This window comes from Polypterus senegalus, chromosome 6 (genome assembly GCF_016835505.1).
Source record: "Polypterus senegalus isolate Bchr_013 chromosome 6, ASM1683550v1, whole genome shotgun sequence".
NCBI classification, from domain to species: Eukaryota; Metazoa; Chordata; class Cladistia; order Polypteriformes; family Polypteridae; genus Polypterus; species Polypterus senegalus.
This window is the reverse complement of record NC_053159.1, coordinates 136628578-136645161: the sequence shown is the minus strand read 5'-3', so window position 1 is coordinate 136645161 and position 16584 is coordinate 136628578. Positions and strand designations below refer to the sequence as shown.

At 36.8% G+C, this 16584-nt stretch overlaps 2 protein-coding genes across 2 annotated transcripts in view; one reads left to right on the top strand and one right to left on the bottom strand.

Moving 5' to 3' along the window:
• The window catches only part of LOC120531676 (protein mono-ADP-ribosyltransferase PARP14-like), a 73288-nt gene that overhangs the window by 49450 nt on the left and 7254 nt on the right, over positions 1 to 16584 (bottom strand). Inside the window, exons 2-3 of the mRNA XM_039757294.1 lie at positions 14770 to 14879; positions 8536 to 8563 (exon numbers count right to left, since the gene is read on the bottom strand). Coding sequence (XP_039613228.1) covers positions 8536 to 8563; positions 14770 to 14879 — 138 coding nt within the window. The remainder of the gene's footprint in view (positions 1 to 8535; positions 8564 to 14769; positions 14880 to 16584) is intronic.
• parp9 (poly(ADP-ribose) polymerase family member 9) overlaps positions 12579 to 16584 on the top strand; it is a 43468-nt gene continuing 39462 nt past the window's right edge. The window contains exon 1 of the mRNA XM_039757297.1: positions 12579 to 12653. The gene's annotated coding sequence lies outside the window, so the exon portion shown is untranslated. The remainder of the gene's footprint in view (positions 12654 to 16584) is intronic.

The window sequence follows — 16584 nt, the reverse complement described above, 5'->3', positions numbered from 1 at the left end:
TGATCGTGGCTGAAGACTGGTTGTTGTAGATTAACACAAATCTTTGGTAGAAGTCAAGTCTGAGTGGGAATTGTGTGTGTTTAAATTTAAAAAGGAGATTGGTGTCGGAAGGAAGGAGAGAGATTCTGGGAATGAAGATTGTTTCAGAATTTTGGATAGTGATCAGTTTGCACTCAATAATATTTGTATGTATTCAGGTAATGATGAGACTTGTTCCATTGCAAAGACCTTTTGATGGCATAATATTTTGGAGGAGCATAACTTCAGCTCCCACCTTCAGATGAAGGATATGAGAAGGCATGCCAGTTGGTGTGAGGGTGTGTAAAAACTCCTGGTACATTAGTTGATCATTAGGATCGTCTCTGAGCACTGTATCTACACTCTTGAAGGTCACTTTTTCACCATGTATAAGATCAAGAACTCTGTTGTTAATACGTAGAGAATCGTTGTTTGTGACGCTCAGTATTGCTCTTACAGCAAGTTCTTGGGGAGTCACAGTCGAGAAAAGAATTTCACCATAAAGTTCAGCAACTGGGTGTTGTTGTTGTGGTAAACATTGAGAAGGTAGTTCTGCCGTGTCTCCAGTTTTACCTTCCCCAAATTGAAGAAGCCATTGAACAAATTGAGTTTCCCTTTTGAGAGCTCTCATATTTTTTGTGAGTTTAAGGACCTTCATTTTGTTCCACAGCCTATGTTTGTTGATGCAAGAGGTAACGGTGAGGGCTCGAGAACCGCGGAACAGACAGTATTTGGCGGAAATCTCCACCGAGAAGAATGGTTTTATTACCAAAAGGTGCATTTTCCTGTGTGAGATCTCGCAGTAGTCTGTCAACAGCTTGAAATGCATAACAATGTGTCATTGGTGCTTCATAAACTCCAGATGTTGCCATGTATTGATATTACTCCTGACTTGTTGTGATAACTCGACTTGCGTTGGAAAGAACAACAGGAAGAACGTCTCCAAATCTGTCTCAATGTGATGCAACAAAATCTACTGCCCTATGTCGTAGTGAGAGTGCACTGCCTTCGTCAACCATTTGTGTCAAAAAATAACCCACCGATAGGAACAGGCAGTTGCCGGATCCCAGAATAGAGAGGACGTTGTACAAAAACCCATCGACAGAGAAGATACTGTCGTTCGTTTTATAACAAAGGCTTAGGAAACAACCGTCGCAGTATAACGAAAATAGGAAGGAGCGAAACCAATACCAATGGTCGAGAGAGTACCTTCCTGTAGCAGGCTACGGAAAAGACTCTCAGGCGCACACATGGGCGAAGTGAAAGGTCACGCGGTCAAGCTAGATATAGGGCGGAGATGTGACACCAATGGGGTCATGAGAGATGAGCGGGGAACGCGGTAGTCCGAAGTAGGAATAGGAATAGAGAAAAGCAGCGTGCGGGTGTATGGGAGGCCACAGGCAGCGTTGGGAGGGGTTTGGTACAGGACGAATAGGAATCGAGAAATGCCGTGTTGGCTGCGTGTGGGCAGGACCGGTTTTGAAGAGGAGCCGCAGGCGGCGTGGGGAAGGGTTTGGAAGAGGACAAATAGGAATCGAGAAATGCCATGTCGGCTGCGTGTGGGCGGGACTGGTTTTGAAGAAGAAGCAGGACGAACCAGAAGAGAAATACATATAAGAGATAATAATATAACGAACATAAACATAGCAAGTAGCGGATATCAAAATTACGTTGGCCATGAAATGATAATTAATACAAATGTATTTCATGCTATCAGCTACAACACTAGTATTTTGTATAGTTAATTTACCCGTTCCTTCTTTTTCCATATTTATCCATGTCTGTATTGTGAAGAAACCACATATCACAATATTAATTCCTCTTAAATGTATTTTATGTAGGTTAAAATAAATAACTGAACCAGGCTTTATCTTAAATTTCTTTGTAAAAACAACAACGACAGAAATGCACACAAAAGCACACAGGAAAAAGTCCAACCCTCATCTCCTTATTGATTCTTTCCCATTTTGGATTTCATGTACTTCGATTCAAAGACAGAATGTGAGTTTTCTACAAGAAAAAAAGTTGTTGAATATGACTATGTGATATGTACAAATAGATTTCTGTTGTTACATGTGTCTCTCACAAGAGACTTTCTGACAAAGCAGATTTAGTTTAATTTATAATAATTAATAATACATTTTAATCCTATAGTAGATGCTAATGTTCCAATATTTGTCCCTTGAAAAGTGAACATACGTTTCCTGTAATCAGGAGAAGTGACATACGGTACCAAAAGTATTTTTACTGATGGAAAAAAGAAACTCCGCAATTGCCGTTAGACCAAAATAGAAAATGAAAAAACAGCATAGAATAAAAACTGAAAAATAACTTTGAACATTAACAACAGTTGTCTTGCAGTTCTCCAATGTCTTCTGTGAGGAGCTCTTGATGTCACCATTACTTGACACCTCTGCAACACTTAGCCTATGGGCCTCTGAATCGGCAGGGGTGGGGCTGTATCCCATTCCAGAAGAAGGATACGACTAAGTTGTTAGTCACAGGAAGCACATTCCAGGGCATTCTAAAGGTACAGTACTCTATGGAGTTGAGGTCAGGAATGAAGACCAGCCATGCAAGCACTTGCAAGCCGATGGTCACTTGTGACCACAGCAGCTCTGTATGGCCTGGCACTTGTTGTATGGTCACATGTTGACACAGTGTACGCAGCAGGCCTTTGACATGTCACCTGGCTATAAGGCTCATTGTTCTGCCACTGATGTAAACATTGTATCTGCTGGCAGTTTATGCAGCAAAACAGATGGCAGTTCTAAAATGATCCCTTAAATCGACCAGTCTGATATGTTGGTTTTGCTTGGACGTTGTTGGGGTGATTAGATGTGTTTTGCTGGTCTCCTGAAATCTTGCCTGCAATCGGGACAAAATGGCATGGATTAAAACATATTGTCTGGGATTGGTGTCATATGCTATGCCTGCTTATAGCAAACCAATGGACTGTTCCTTTTGTAATGGTGACACATGAGACATGGGATACACAGAAAGCTGTCTAAGTGTGGCATTTTCCATGTTGTGACCTAAGCTTAGGATGAAGGCCTTTTTAAACATAACCTGATCAGGAATGGCTTTACTTGGACCTGTTTGTATAAAAGTGCAGCTAATTAATTTTTGTGTGTTTGGCAATTTATCATGCTGCACTACACAAGCTGTACTGCTGACCAGAAAGAAGATAAAAAGGAATACTGTATTCCACATTTTCTGTGACAAAGGTGCACATGCTATAACTGTACCTTTTTTATTCCAGAAATTATTTTTGTGTATTTTATACACATCTCTAGTATAGGGATTAAACTGGAAAAAATTCAATTAGAACCTCTCTCAAAAGATGCATTCTGCTGGAGCTACAAATACCAGGTCTGCATTAAAATACTTACATACTACACATTTAGGAGCAGAACTGAAAATGAAGTGTGGTGTACAAAGCTTTGTTTTAATTGCACATCATTGCATATCTATTCATTCATTTTAGAACCCACTTATTCCAATTCAGGGTCACACTGAAATGAACCTTATCAAAGCATTATCTGGAGTGTGCATGTACCACCAACCTATTAAGTGGCAGTCCATAGTGGGCAGACCCACAAAAACACAACTTTAGAGACAGTTTAAAAATACAAAGTATAAAAGACGAGAGACAACAGCTGGATGATGTTGCAGGGGTTTACAGAATCTTATTGTGAACCTGCTCTAATCTGTGAAGAGAATGGGGCACCAATGAGGAGCTGCCAATTGTGGCATTCTCTGGTGAATGCCAATCGAGCTGCAAGCACAGGTTCTACTGGAGGATGTCGGGCCACCATGCCAACTTCCATGGAGTCTGTTTCTGACACATGCACACCAGTAGTCAGATGGTCATTTTATAGGGCTCTGGCAGTGCTACTCCTGTTCCACCTTGCACAAAGGAGAACATATCAAGTTCTGTTGCTGGGTTGATGCACTTCTACAGCTCTGTCCAGTTCTCTTAGTGTAATGGCCTGTGTATTCAAGTAATAGTATCTCCTCCATGATCTTGAGATTATGCTGGGAGGACACAGCAAGCCTTCTTGCAACAGCACGTAAGGAATCGCCTCCTTGGAGGGGCTGCACCTGTTATAATTTCATATGACCAAAGCAAGTGAAGCTGATTCACAATCAATTATGCTTCCTAACTGGCCAGACTGATATCCCTGAAACTTAACTGACATAGACACATGCATATACATATAAATACAGTATAATATATATATATACATATATTTATGTATTCCGACTCTAAGCTGTACAAACTTGAATAGTTATTGGATTTAAGCATATCAGATGATGTGTATTTGTGTAATGAGGCAGGGTGTGGCGTAAGAGATCAACACCCTATATCAAGATGTGCATAATTATTAGGCAGCTTGTTTTCCTCAGGTAAAATGGGCCAAAAAAGAGATTTAATAGACACTAAAAAGTCAAAAATTGTAAAAAGTCTTTCAGGGGGATGCAGCACTCTTGAAATTGCTCAGATATTGGAACGTGATCACAGAACCATCAAACATTTTGTTGCAAATAGTCAACAGGGCCACAAAAAATGTGTTGGGGGGGAAAAAAAGACATATTAACTGCCAAAGACGTGAAGTTACCAGGAACCCATTATCCTCCAGTGCTGTCATAATCCAGAAATGCAACCTATATGGAGTGCCCAGAAGTACAAGGTATTCAGTGCTCGGAGACATTGCAAAGGTAAGGTAGGCTGAAACCCAACCACCACTGAACAAGACACACAAGTTGAAACGTCAAGACTGGTCCAAGAAATATCTGAAGACAGATTTTTCAAAGGTTTTATGGGCTGATGAGATGAGAGTAACTCTTGACTGAGCAGATGGATGGATCCATGGCTGGATCAGCAATGGGTTCAGAGCTCCACTTTGACTCAGACACCAGTAAGATGAAGGTGAGGTACTGGTATGGTCTGGCATTACTAAAGATGAGCTAGTTGGACCTTTTCAGGTTTAACATGGACTCAAAATCAACGCCCAAACCTACTGCCAGTTTTTAGAAGACAAAGACACTTTATTCAAGCAGTGGTAAAAGAAAAAGTCTACATCTTTTTAGAAGACCATGATTTTTATGCAGGACAATGCTCTATTCACATGCATTGAAGTACTCAACTGCGTAGCTAGCCAGTAAAGGCCTTAAAGGTAAAAGAAAAATGACATGCGCCTGCATCCTCACATACACTAAAGCCCTTCTTAAACGGCAGATTTACGGAGAAGGAAAAGAGAACACCTCTCTGAACAGTGTCTGGGAGAGGCTGTGGTTGCTGCTGCCCAAAAAGTTGTCAAAAGATCAAGAAACTGACAGACTCCATAAATGGAAGGCTTATGACTGTTATTGAAAAGAAGGATGGCTATATTGGTCACCGATTTGTTTTTTTTTTTTGAAATGTCAGAAATGTTTATTTGTAAATTTTGAGTTGTTTATTATTCTCACTTTAACAGATGAAAACAAACAAGTGAGATGGGAACATTTTTGTTTTTCCTTTAGTTGTGTAATAATTGTGCACACTAATAGTTGCCTAATAATTGTGCACACATATGTATTCCCCCGAGAATGTTCACACTCACATTTTCTTAGTTAAAACATTCAAGTTACAGGTTTAACAACATTTTGGATTGACTGATAGCACTGTATTTGTTCCATATTAAAATTAATCCTCAAAAATACAACTTGCTTAATAATTGTGTTTTATATATACACAGGTATACACACATATATATGTATGTACGTATATATACATATATACATATACATACATATATACATACATATATATATACACATATATACATACATATATATATACATATATATACACATATATATATATACATACACATATATATATATATACATATATATATATATATATATACATATACATATACATATATATATATATATATATATATACATATACATATATATATATATATATATACATATACATATATACATATATATATATATCTATATATATACATATATATATATATATATACATATATATATATACATATACATATACATATATATACATATACATATATATATATATATACACACATACATATACATACATACAGTGGTGTGAAAAACTATTTGCCCCCTTCCTGATTTCTTATTCTTTTGCATGTTTGTCACACAAAATGTTTCTGATCATCAAACACATTTAACCATTAGTCAAATATAACACAAGTAAACACAAAATGCAGTTTTTAAATGATGGTTTTATTATTTAGGAGAAAAAATCCAAACCTACATGGCCCTGTGTGAAAAAGTAATTGCCCCCTAAACCTAATAACTGGTTGGGCCACCCTTAGCAGCAATAACTGCAATCAAGCGTTTGTGATAACTTGCAATGAGTCTTTACAGCTCTGGAGGAATTTTGGCCCACTCATCTTTGCAGAATTGTTGTAATTCAGCTTTATTTGAGGGTTTTCTAGCATGAACCGCCTTTTTAAGGTCATGCCATAGCATCTCAATTGGATTCAGGTCAGGACTTTGACTAGGCCACTCCAAAGTCTTCATTTTGTTTTTCTTCAGCCATTCAGAGGTGGATTTGCTGGTGTGTTTTGGGTCATTGTCCTGTTGCAGCACCCAAGATCGCTTCAGCTTGAGTTGACGAACAGATGGCGGACATTCTCCTTCAGGATTTTTGGTAGACAGTAGAATTCATGGTTCCATCTATCACAGCAAGCCTTCCAGGTCCTGAAGCAGCAAAACAACCCCAGACCATCACACTGCCACCACCATATTTTACTGTTGGTATGATGTTCTTTTTCTGAAATGCTGTGTTCCTTTTACGCCAGATGTAACGGGACATTTGCCTTCCAAAAGTTCAACTTTTGTCTCATCAGTCCACAAGGTATTTTCCCCAAAGTCTTGGCAATCATTGAGATGTTTCTTAGCAAAATTGAGACGAGCCCTAATGTTCTTTTGCTTAACAGTGGTTTTGTCTTGGAAATCTGCCATGCAGGCCGTTTTGCCCAGTCTCTTTCTTATGGTGGAGTCGTGAACACTGACCTTAATTGAGGCAAGTGAGGCCTGCAGTTCTTTAGACGTTGTCCTGGGGTCTTTGTGACCTCTTGGATGAGTCGTCTCTGCGCTCTTGGGGTAATTTTGGTCGGCCGGCCACTCCTGGGAAGGTTCACCACTGTTCCATGTTTTTGCCATTTGTGGATAATGGCTCTCACTGTGGTTCGCTGGAGTCCCAAAGCTTTAGAAATGGCTTTATAACCTTTACCAGACTGATAGATCTCAATTACTTCTGTTCTCATTTGTTCCTGAATTTCTTTGGATCTTGGCATGATGTCTAGCTTTTGAGGTGCTTTTGGTCTACTTCTCTGTGTCAGGCAGCTCCTATTTAAGTGATTTCTTGATTGAAACAGGTGTGGCAGTAATCAGGCCTGGGGTGGCTACGGAAATTGAACTCAGTTGTGATACACCACAGTTAGGTTATTTTTGAACAAGGGGGCAATTACTTTTTCACACAGGGCCATGTAGGTTTGGATTTTTTCTCCCTAAATAATAAAACCATCATTTAAAAACTGCATTTTGTGTTTACTTGTGTTATATTTGACTAATGGTTAAATGTGTTTGATGATCAGAAACATTTTGTGTGACAAACAGGCAAAAGAATAAGAAATCAGGAAGGGGGCAAATAGTTTTTCACACCACTGTATATATATACATACATATATACATACATACATATATACATATATATATATACATATATATACATATATATACACACATATATATATATACATATATATACACATATACATATATATATATATATATATATATATATATATATACATATATATACATATATATATATATATATACATATATATATATACATACATATATATACATACATACATATATATATATATATATATATATATATATATATATATATATGTATATATATATATATGTAATATGTATATATATATATGTATATATATATATATATATATATATATATATATATATATGTATATATATATATATATGTATATGTATATATATATATATATATATATATATATATATATATATATTATACTGTATCTGTGTCTGCGTGGGTTGCCTCAGGGTGCTCCGGTTTCCTCCCACAGTCCAAAGACATGCAGGTTAGGTGCAGTGGCGATCCTAAATTGTCCCTAGTATGTGCTTGGAGTGGGTGTGTGTGTGTATGTGTGCCCTGCGGTGGGCTGGAACCCTGCCCGGGGATTTGTTCCTGCCTTGTGCCCTGTGTTGGCTGGGATTGGCTCCAGCAGTTCCCCATGACCCTGTGTTAGGATACAGCCGGTTGGACAATGACTGACAGACATGACTATATATATATATATATATATATATATATATATATATATATATATATACATACATATACATATATATATATATATATATATACATACACATATATATATAAATATATTTAAAAAATCACATTACCTTTTTTAGGCAGTCTGGCTTTTATTTCCTGCAAAGAATAAAAAATAATTATTTGCAATAAAAATATCAACATTTTACATTCTAATGAAAACATTAAGTCAACATTGTAATTTCAAAGCATGAAGCCTTTAAGCAGTCTGTTGCTTAGACAGAAAACAAGATGGGCAAGGCCTTGTCAGAGCACATACAATTTAGGGTTGATCCTTTTTTTCTTGTCATTTGTACATCTCAAGAGAGTAACAATAACAGTATAAATATTTTACTCAGTAAAAATTAAAATAGGATTTTATTAACGACATTCTGAAGAGCTAATTGTTGCTACAGATAGTTAAAAATCCATCCATCCATCCAAAATAATTGGTTAAAATACAGTACATAAACAAAATGCTTCCTGGAATGAGTAACCTGGATTGGACTCTGGTGTTAAATCACCAACTGTGAGGAGTTTGCACGTTATCCCTTTTTCAATGTGGGTGTTGTTCTGCATGCTGTAGTTTTTTTTCTGTGTTTCAAAGATGTGCATGTTAGGTTGATTGCCATCTCTAATTGGACAGTCATCGTTGGTGCATTTATGAATGTGCTATGCAATAGACTGGTACCCCTTGTACTGTACAGATGCTTACTGCTTTGCATCCAATACCATTAAGATGTGCTCTTGTCCCCAAGATATTTTAACTGGACTAGACTGGTTTAAGAATATAATGAATAAGTAAAAAAAAAATCATACAGTAAATAAAAACAACATGAACATCACTAGAAAAAAAGTTGTTAGTGCAACAGTTGAAAGATGTATTTTTTTTCAATGCACCGCTGTTTTTACTGAACCTAAAAAGTTTCATGAGGCATTGTCCACTGTGAGTGCTGCACACCAATTCTCAGAATAGCCTCATTTTTTTCCTAAGCATGTCATTCTGCTTCACGATAGAAAATGCACCCATTTACTAACATGGAATTGGCTATGAAATGTAAAAAGCACATTATGACCCATATGGATGCAAAATGTCCCCAGTTTCTTCTTCCATAAAGAGAAACTCTCAACTGCAAAAAAAAAAAAAAAACACATTTATAAAGTGCCTTTTGAAGGTTCACAGTGTTAATGGGGCTACATAACTTAAAAATGATTTGAGAATCACAGTCCTCTATGTAAATCAATTATTGAGATAAACTCCACATCCTGAAGCTGCTACAGGAAAGATTTTTCTCTCTGTATGTTAAAAGATGAGTTCAGCCCATAAAATCTTACTGTAAGATTAGGGTCATGTGATCCTTTTTACTTTTATTACCACAACAGAATTTTCTGTCAATGACAACCATTAAAGAGTTAAACTTACTAATTCCTGTACCCACTAACCACCCCTCTACTCCCTTCTGCAGCCTCATAACTAAGATGAAATCCAAGTGAGGTAAGAGGCTTATACTTTTTTTGAAAAGGCTTGAGAATCATATACTGATACAGAGATGCTTAACAAACAGACCAGTATAAGCTAGTAAGAAAAAGCCTAAGCCAAGGATGAACTTTTCACAGAGCGAAGGAAAAATGTGCAGCTGACACATTCAATATGATTAGACATTTTACAAGTAGCTAGCCATGCAAGAAAAGAAAGGTTCTGTATTTGTCTGTAAAAATAATTATGCTATTTGTATATACTTTAGTACATTATTGGCAAATCTGTTTACAACTCTTACTAATGTCACTTAAATGAAATATTAATATGAAATGGCAAGTAACACATCCACCTCACAGTGCACAGGTCCTAAGTGATTGCAAAGCTGAACTGTCTTATGTGTGGAATTCAAATTTTCCTTCTGTGTTCATGTAGGCTTGTGCCAATAACTCCACTTCCTTAATTGGAAAATTTACACAGACAAATTATATCAGATAAAGGGAAGGCATATTAGTATGATCAATAATAAACTTTAGATTCACCCAAGATTGTTTCCTACTTCACACCTGATAGTGTCAGGATAGGTTCCAAGTCCTTATATTCCTGCTCTGGATATGCACTTTCAGAAAACAGAATTTAAAAAACTGTACTTGTAAACAGGTTATTTTAGTTGAGCATAAAAAACTAAGCTGCTGAACATCCATTTCCTCTATCTGTGACATGAAAGTTACACTAACATTACTTTTAGGGACAGGTTATCAAGATGCATTTGAAGACTGGACACTAACCAGTTTAGAGGCCTAATCATTACACAGCAGACATTGTCCCGATCAGACCATTAATTCCTATGTACATCTGAGAATGTTAGCAGCTGTGTTAAGAATCATAACCTTCACATCTGAGGCCAAGGTCCTCTCCCAGAGAAGAGCTGCATGTTCTACTAAGGAGTAAGCAGCTGTTCCAAATGTAGGAGTTTAAACAAGGGCAGAAGGGGCCCAACAACTGACAAATTCATCAGTGCAGCAACAGCAGTTTGGTTGATATTGCATTGGACCAGGGATGTTGCTAGTTTTAGCACCTTTTTAGGGGCCAAAGCCTCCCTCTTATATTGTCATCAGTCCTACAAATTCATTAGATAGAAAAGTGGTGAAAAGTTATCCTGCATTGGTTTTTATGCAGCTGAAGAACAGTTTGGGAGAAATCCTAACCCCCAGAATTCCATGTGTTGAATGGGGGATCCCCACAATGGGTTTTTCACACAGTTGTCCATGCATCTCAAAATGCAGAATGGGAGAAACAGGGGGCTGTGATCTTGAAGCAGAGGCTAGACAACTGAAATAAATGCCCCTCCACCCCCCCAGGACTGAGGTGATAAAGTTGAAATTAAGTTCTCTAATGAGGATTTCAACTTACCAGTCAGTCCATATCCTAAATTAAATAATAAATAGGTAGTCACTAAAACTGATGTCACAAGTGGATGAAATAAAGAGCTACTGGACTCAGGTGTGGAGCTCAGCAAAAGAGGAGAAATTTGGAGTAAAATGAATTTGTTTGTAGTTTGGCTACCCTTTCTACATAAAATTACTTAACCACAGAGGAAAATTTGGCTTTTCACAGAAGCTGCTTAAATATTTTTTTTATACATCCTCCTGTGAAAAGGCTCAGATGTAGACCCTTTAACACATCATTGGCTACTCTGAGGGTATCTAGAAATTCCCCAGAAGTTGCTGGAAGAACTTATTGATGATATCATAGCGTGGTAAGCCCAGATCAACATGTTGCTGCTAAGACCCTCACCAGGATAGGGATAATGAAAACGACCAGGAAAAAATATTAAAGCACATTCTTAATCTTTAACCTTAACATATTCAGCACTACTACAGTATGGATGCCGACTTTAAATAGTACCCTTTAACAACTAAAAGATACACGAGTTCAAGTGGAGGCAATTATCCCCAAGGGAGTCCCTAAAACAGGAGCCAAACGAGCAAAACTGTTTCCCTGTTTAATCTTGGCGTTGCTGACTTCGGTATCTATCAGTTAAGAAATCTTAACTATCAAGTGTTAAAATACTGTTAAGAACAATACCTGTCCAAGTTTATATATATATATATATATATATATATATATATATATATACACACACATATACATACACATATATATATATATATATATACACACATATATATATATATATACACACATATATATATATATATATATATATATATATATATATATATATATACATATATATATATATATATATATATATATATATATATATATATATACTTTTCGAGCAAAATTTGAAAATATGCCATTTACCACCTATTCAGGAGAAAATCATTGTAGAAACAAGAACTGTTAGAGAACGCCATAAATTACTTTCGGTATGGAAGACTGTCCCCGGTCTCCAAAGACATCCATTCTTTCGTCGTAATACGGGACTCGAACGCTCGCTCACCTCCTCCTACTACTTTCATTTGAGCGAACTCCCAACAAAAAAGTGCAATTTTAACAACGCCGTCACACGCAGGAAGTGACCTCATTGAAGGAGTTAGTTTTCCGGAAAATATAAGGATGAGATGGCATTTTTTTTAACATAAAACATCGAGATAACTTTCTCCCAAATATTCAAAAGAAACGACATTTCACATTTCCATTTTAAACGAAATTATTTATAGCAATACAGCAGTTCTCAGCTCACTGAAGGACTATATAACAAAGGTAAGCAAATAACTGTCGCCCTGAAAACCACTGGCAAAAAGTAAGTTGTTTTGCAGCATATTTTCTATAAACAAAAGGCAAAAAAAAAAACAAAAAAACAAAAGAAACCGGATTAACTAACTTAATAATATTTTGACTTTTTCTGTCAATCTTAAACTTTTACGATCTTTTAACAGGTTGACTGGGCACAACACGCGGCGAGATGCCCGTTCCGCCACGTTCGTTCAAACTCCTGGCTTTACTGCAGAAATAGCCGATGGGGTGTTACAAAATTAATCTTAAGATCTGCACTAGTGGTAAAAACGTTCAATTAACATATAAAAACAGAACCGTATTTCCCGACGATGCAAATTTTAATTATAAGCGTAAAAACTTCCGTCTCCATTTTCTGACCACAACTGCGAAGCCCTCCAAGGTTCCTCCCTTTTTTGGTGCTGTACTAAGTTGTGGTTTGATTTTGATAACCACTTGCACGTTTAATGGCGTTATCTTTAACAAAGCTATATGTTAATTATCTTTACAAAGTAAGAGAAAAACAATCTGAAATACAAGCGAGGAAAACTGCGTCCAGCACACGACGTGCCAATGGGACGACTTACGTTGGTGTGCGGAGTTGACGAGTCTTATCAATAAAGGTATATTTACACAAATGGGTAAAATGGTTTGTGGTAAAGAAAATAAATTGTGCATTATGGTGTGGGTTGGAATATTTTCATTTGTCATCTCTTTAAGTACACGAGGTCTTTGTGTGCATTTTTATTAAAGTAAGGATACGTTTCTGATCTTTTGCTTGTTTAAATTTACGAATTAGCTGTTTTTTTACTTAATTTCTTGCCAAAGTGACATCGGGTCAGCGCAGGACCCAAGCACATGGCAATACCGCGCACGTGGAAAAAAGCTTCCATTTATCTATCACAGAGATGTTATTGGAGACCAGTGCTAACGTGGGACACCTTGGAAAATCCGCACAACCACGGGGATATTTCTTTAACACCGATCCTCGTAGCTGTAGCGACGACAGCACCACCATGATGCCTGTATGGGCATAACAGAGCTTTTTACGGAGGGTAATCTCCAACTGCGATTTATCAGTCCCAACCATGCCAAACTACACCCTATGCCATAATACGCTGTTGCCAAAGAATCAAACTAGATTTTTGTGTGTCAGCTAAAAAAACCCAACTAAACTTTAGTTTTTAGATATTGAAAATACCTTTTGAATCTGGTTACCACTACTGGTAACAGACTTAAATGTTTTTTATTAAAAATATAACACAGGTAGCAAAAACTGTTGAAGAATAGTCCATCAATTTATTTATTCATGACAATGTTCCATCCATCCATTATCCAACCTGCTATATCCTAACTATAGGGTCACGGGGGTCTGCTGGAGCCAATCCCAGCCAACACAGGGTGCAAAGCAGGAAACAAACCCCAGGCAGGGCGCCAGCCCACCAGTCATGACAATGTTAAAATCCCTTATTAAGTCAGAGTTTGAGTGAAAAGAAATTATATTTATGTCAAGGCTTATTCTGAGTGTTCTACTTTAAATCATTTCAAATTCAAGGTGTATTATGATAGCACTACCAACTTTGCTATCAGCAGTGTAACTAAGTACACAGGACTGTCAAATATATAAGATAAGATAAAATATTATTTGTCCACAGGGGGAAATTTACCTTTTTACAGAAGCTCATTAAAAGAAATAAATAGGTAGGTAGATAAATACACACATTATGGTCTGAACACATGCCAAAATGACTAAAGAGGAAGAAAATTAAAAATAAAGAAAAATTTCTGACTTGGCAACCATAGTCACGGTGAGGCGTTATACAGGTGTGTTAATGTTGGTATAAAGGAGACCCGGTAGTGTCTCCTGACACACATCTGCAGCTAAATGATTCATTAGCTGAAAGTACTCGGTGTTAGTGCATCAAAGGGAGGATATGCACAGTTGTTCACAATGGTAGTCACTTTTGCTTTACGTTTCTCCTTTGCTACTACTTCCAGCGGATCCCAGTGCAAATATAACATCTAAAATATTTTAATCACTTTAACAGTAAAAAATTGAATTTTTCTTTTACTTTTAACTGCTCAATCTGTCCTCTGTACTTACAGAATCTGAAGAGGTACTTTCTGGGTCTTCTGGCAGTCGGACAGTCAGTGTTAGACTTTCATCACCTTTTATCAGTACATGATTTTCTTTTTGGAGAACCTGTTGCCTTACTGGCAAAGAAGATGATAGCATAAATTACCTTTTGATTTTTGTCTATAATGGAAACATTTACAGTAGAACAGTCTGAAGTTTTGTTTTCTGGGTATGGCAGTGCATTGCCCATAGTGCTAATATTGATCATTGATCTATTAAATAATTTGTTTTCAATTTTTGTTTTATGCACACTTAATAAAAAAATACAAAAATAACTTCAAGTTGCAAGAAATTTGCGATACATTTTACCATCTTATACTGTATGTTAAAACTCGTAATGTTTTTCATTAGAATTCCAAATGGTTTTAACCTTAGTAAAGGTAGAAAAAAACAGGTAAGAGTATAGGTTAATGGAGATTAAGGGCAAATGCTAGTAGGAACCCTGTGTTTTGCATAACTGTTATTTTAATTTTCCAGTTAGAAATATGTTTTACAAGTAACAATATATAAAATGAAATCTATGTAAATACTGTACATGTACTAGTATATATTTTAATCTGCAAATATGCAATGCCTCACGTTTGCATTCATATGTTTTCTTTTTGTTTTAAAACATTGTACATAATTATTCTTTAAAACAAACAGAATTCCAAGCCTGCAGAAAGACATTTAAATTATCTACAGATATTAAATTTTGAAAAGAATTGTTTAAGTGTGCTATAGCTTAATTATATTGCTTTCTTAGATTGCTCTCTTCCATTCAAACATCCTGTGTCTCAAGAAAATAAAAAAGTCCTTAAATATATACTATATAACCCTCATTTTTATTGTCATAAGTGGCTCATTCACTCAAACAAAATAGAGTTAGCAAATTATGTTTTTCCATACATTCTTTATAATGATGTCATGAATTTAAATGACTAACCATTTTTGTGCCTTTAAGGTGAGACATTATTTATTATTAAAAAGTACCTCCCTGGGACGGAATTTAATTACAGATATACACTGTTTAAAAAATTAAGGGAACACTTAAATCACAGAGCGGACCTCAATGAATGAAATATTCAAGTAGAAAATATTTGCTGAATAATACTGTGTAATTTGTTGTAAACAAAATGATGTAACAACGGTCAATGGAAGCCAAAATAACCAACCCATTGAGGGATGGATTCAACATCAACATGGCTTCAACATTACACTGTCAAAAATTCATATCACAGGCTGATCCAACTTGTGTGAATTTCATCACGACAGCTCATACTGTGACTTAGTAGTGTTTATGGCACCCATGTGAATGTATGTACTCCAGACAACTCCTGGGCGTGCTCCTGATGAGACAGCAGATGGTGTCTTGGGGGATCTCCTCCCAGCTCTGGATCAGGTCATCAGTGAGCTCCTAAGCTATCTGTGGTGATACTTAGTGGTGTCGGATGCACTGATACAATACATCTCAGATGTTCTCAATTGGATTCAGGTCTGGGAATGTGCGGGCCAGTCAATGGCATCAATGCCTTTGTTATCCAGGAACTGCCTACACACTCTAGCCACATAAAGCTGGGTATTGTCCTACACTAGGAGGAACCCAGAGCCCACCACACCAGTGTAAGGTCTAATAATGGCTTTGAGGATTTCATACTGGTAACTTACAGCTGTCAGGGTACCGTAGCCTAGCATGGGGAGGTTTTTGCAACCTTCCAAGGATATGCCTCCACAGGCCATCACTGACTCACCACCAAACTGGACATGCTGGATGATGTTGCAGGTTGTGTAAAATTCACAACG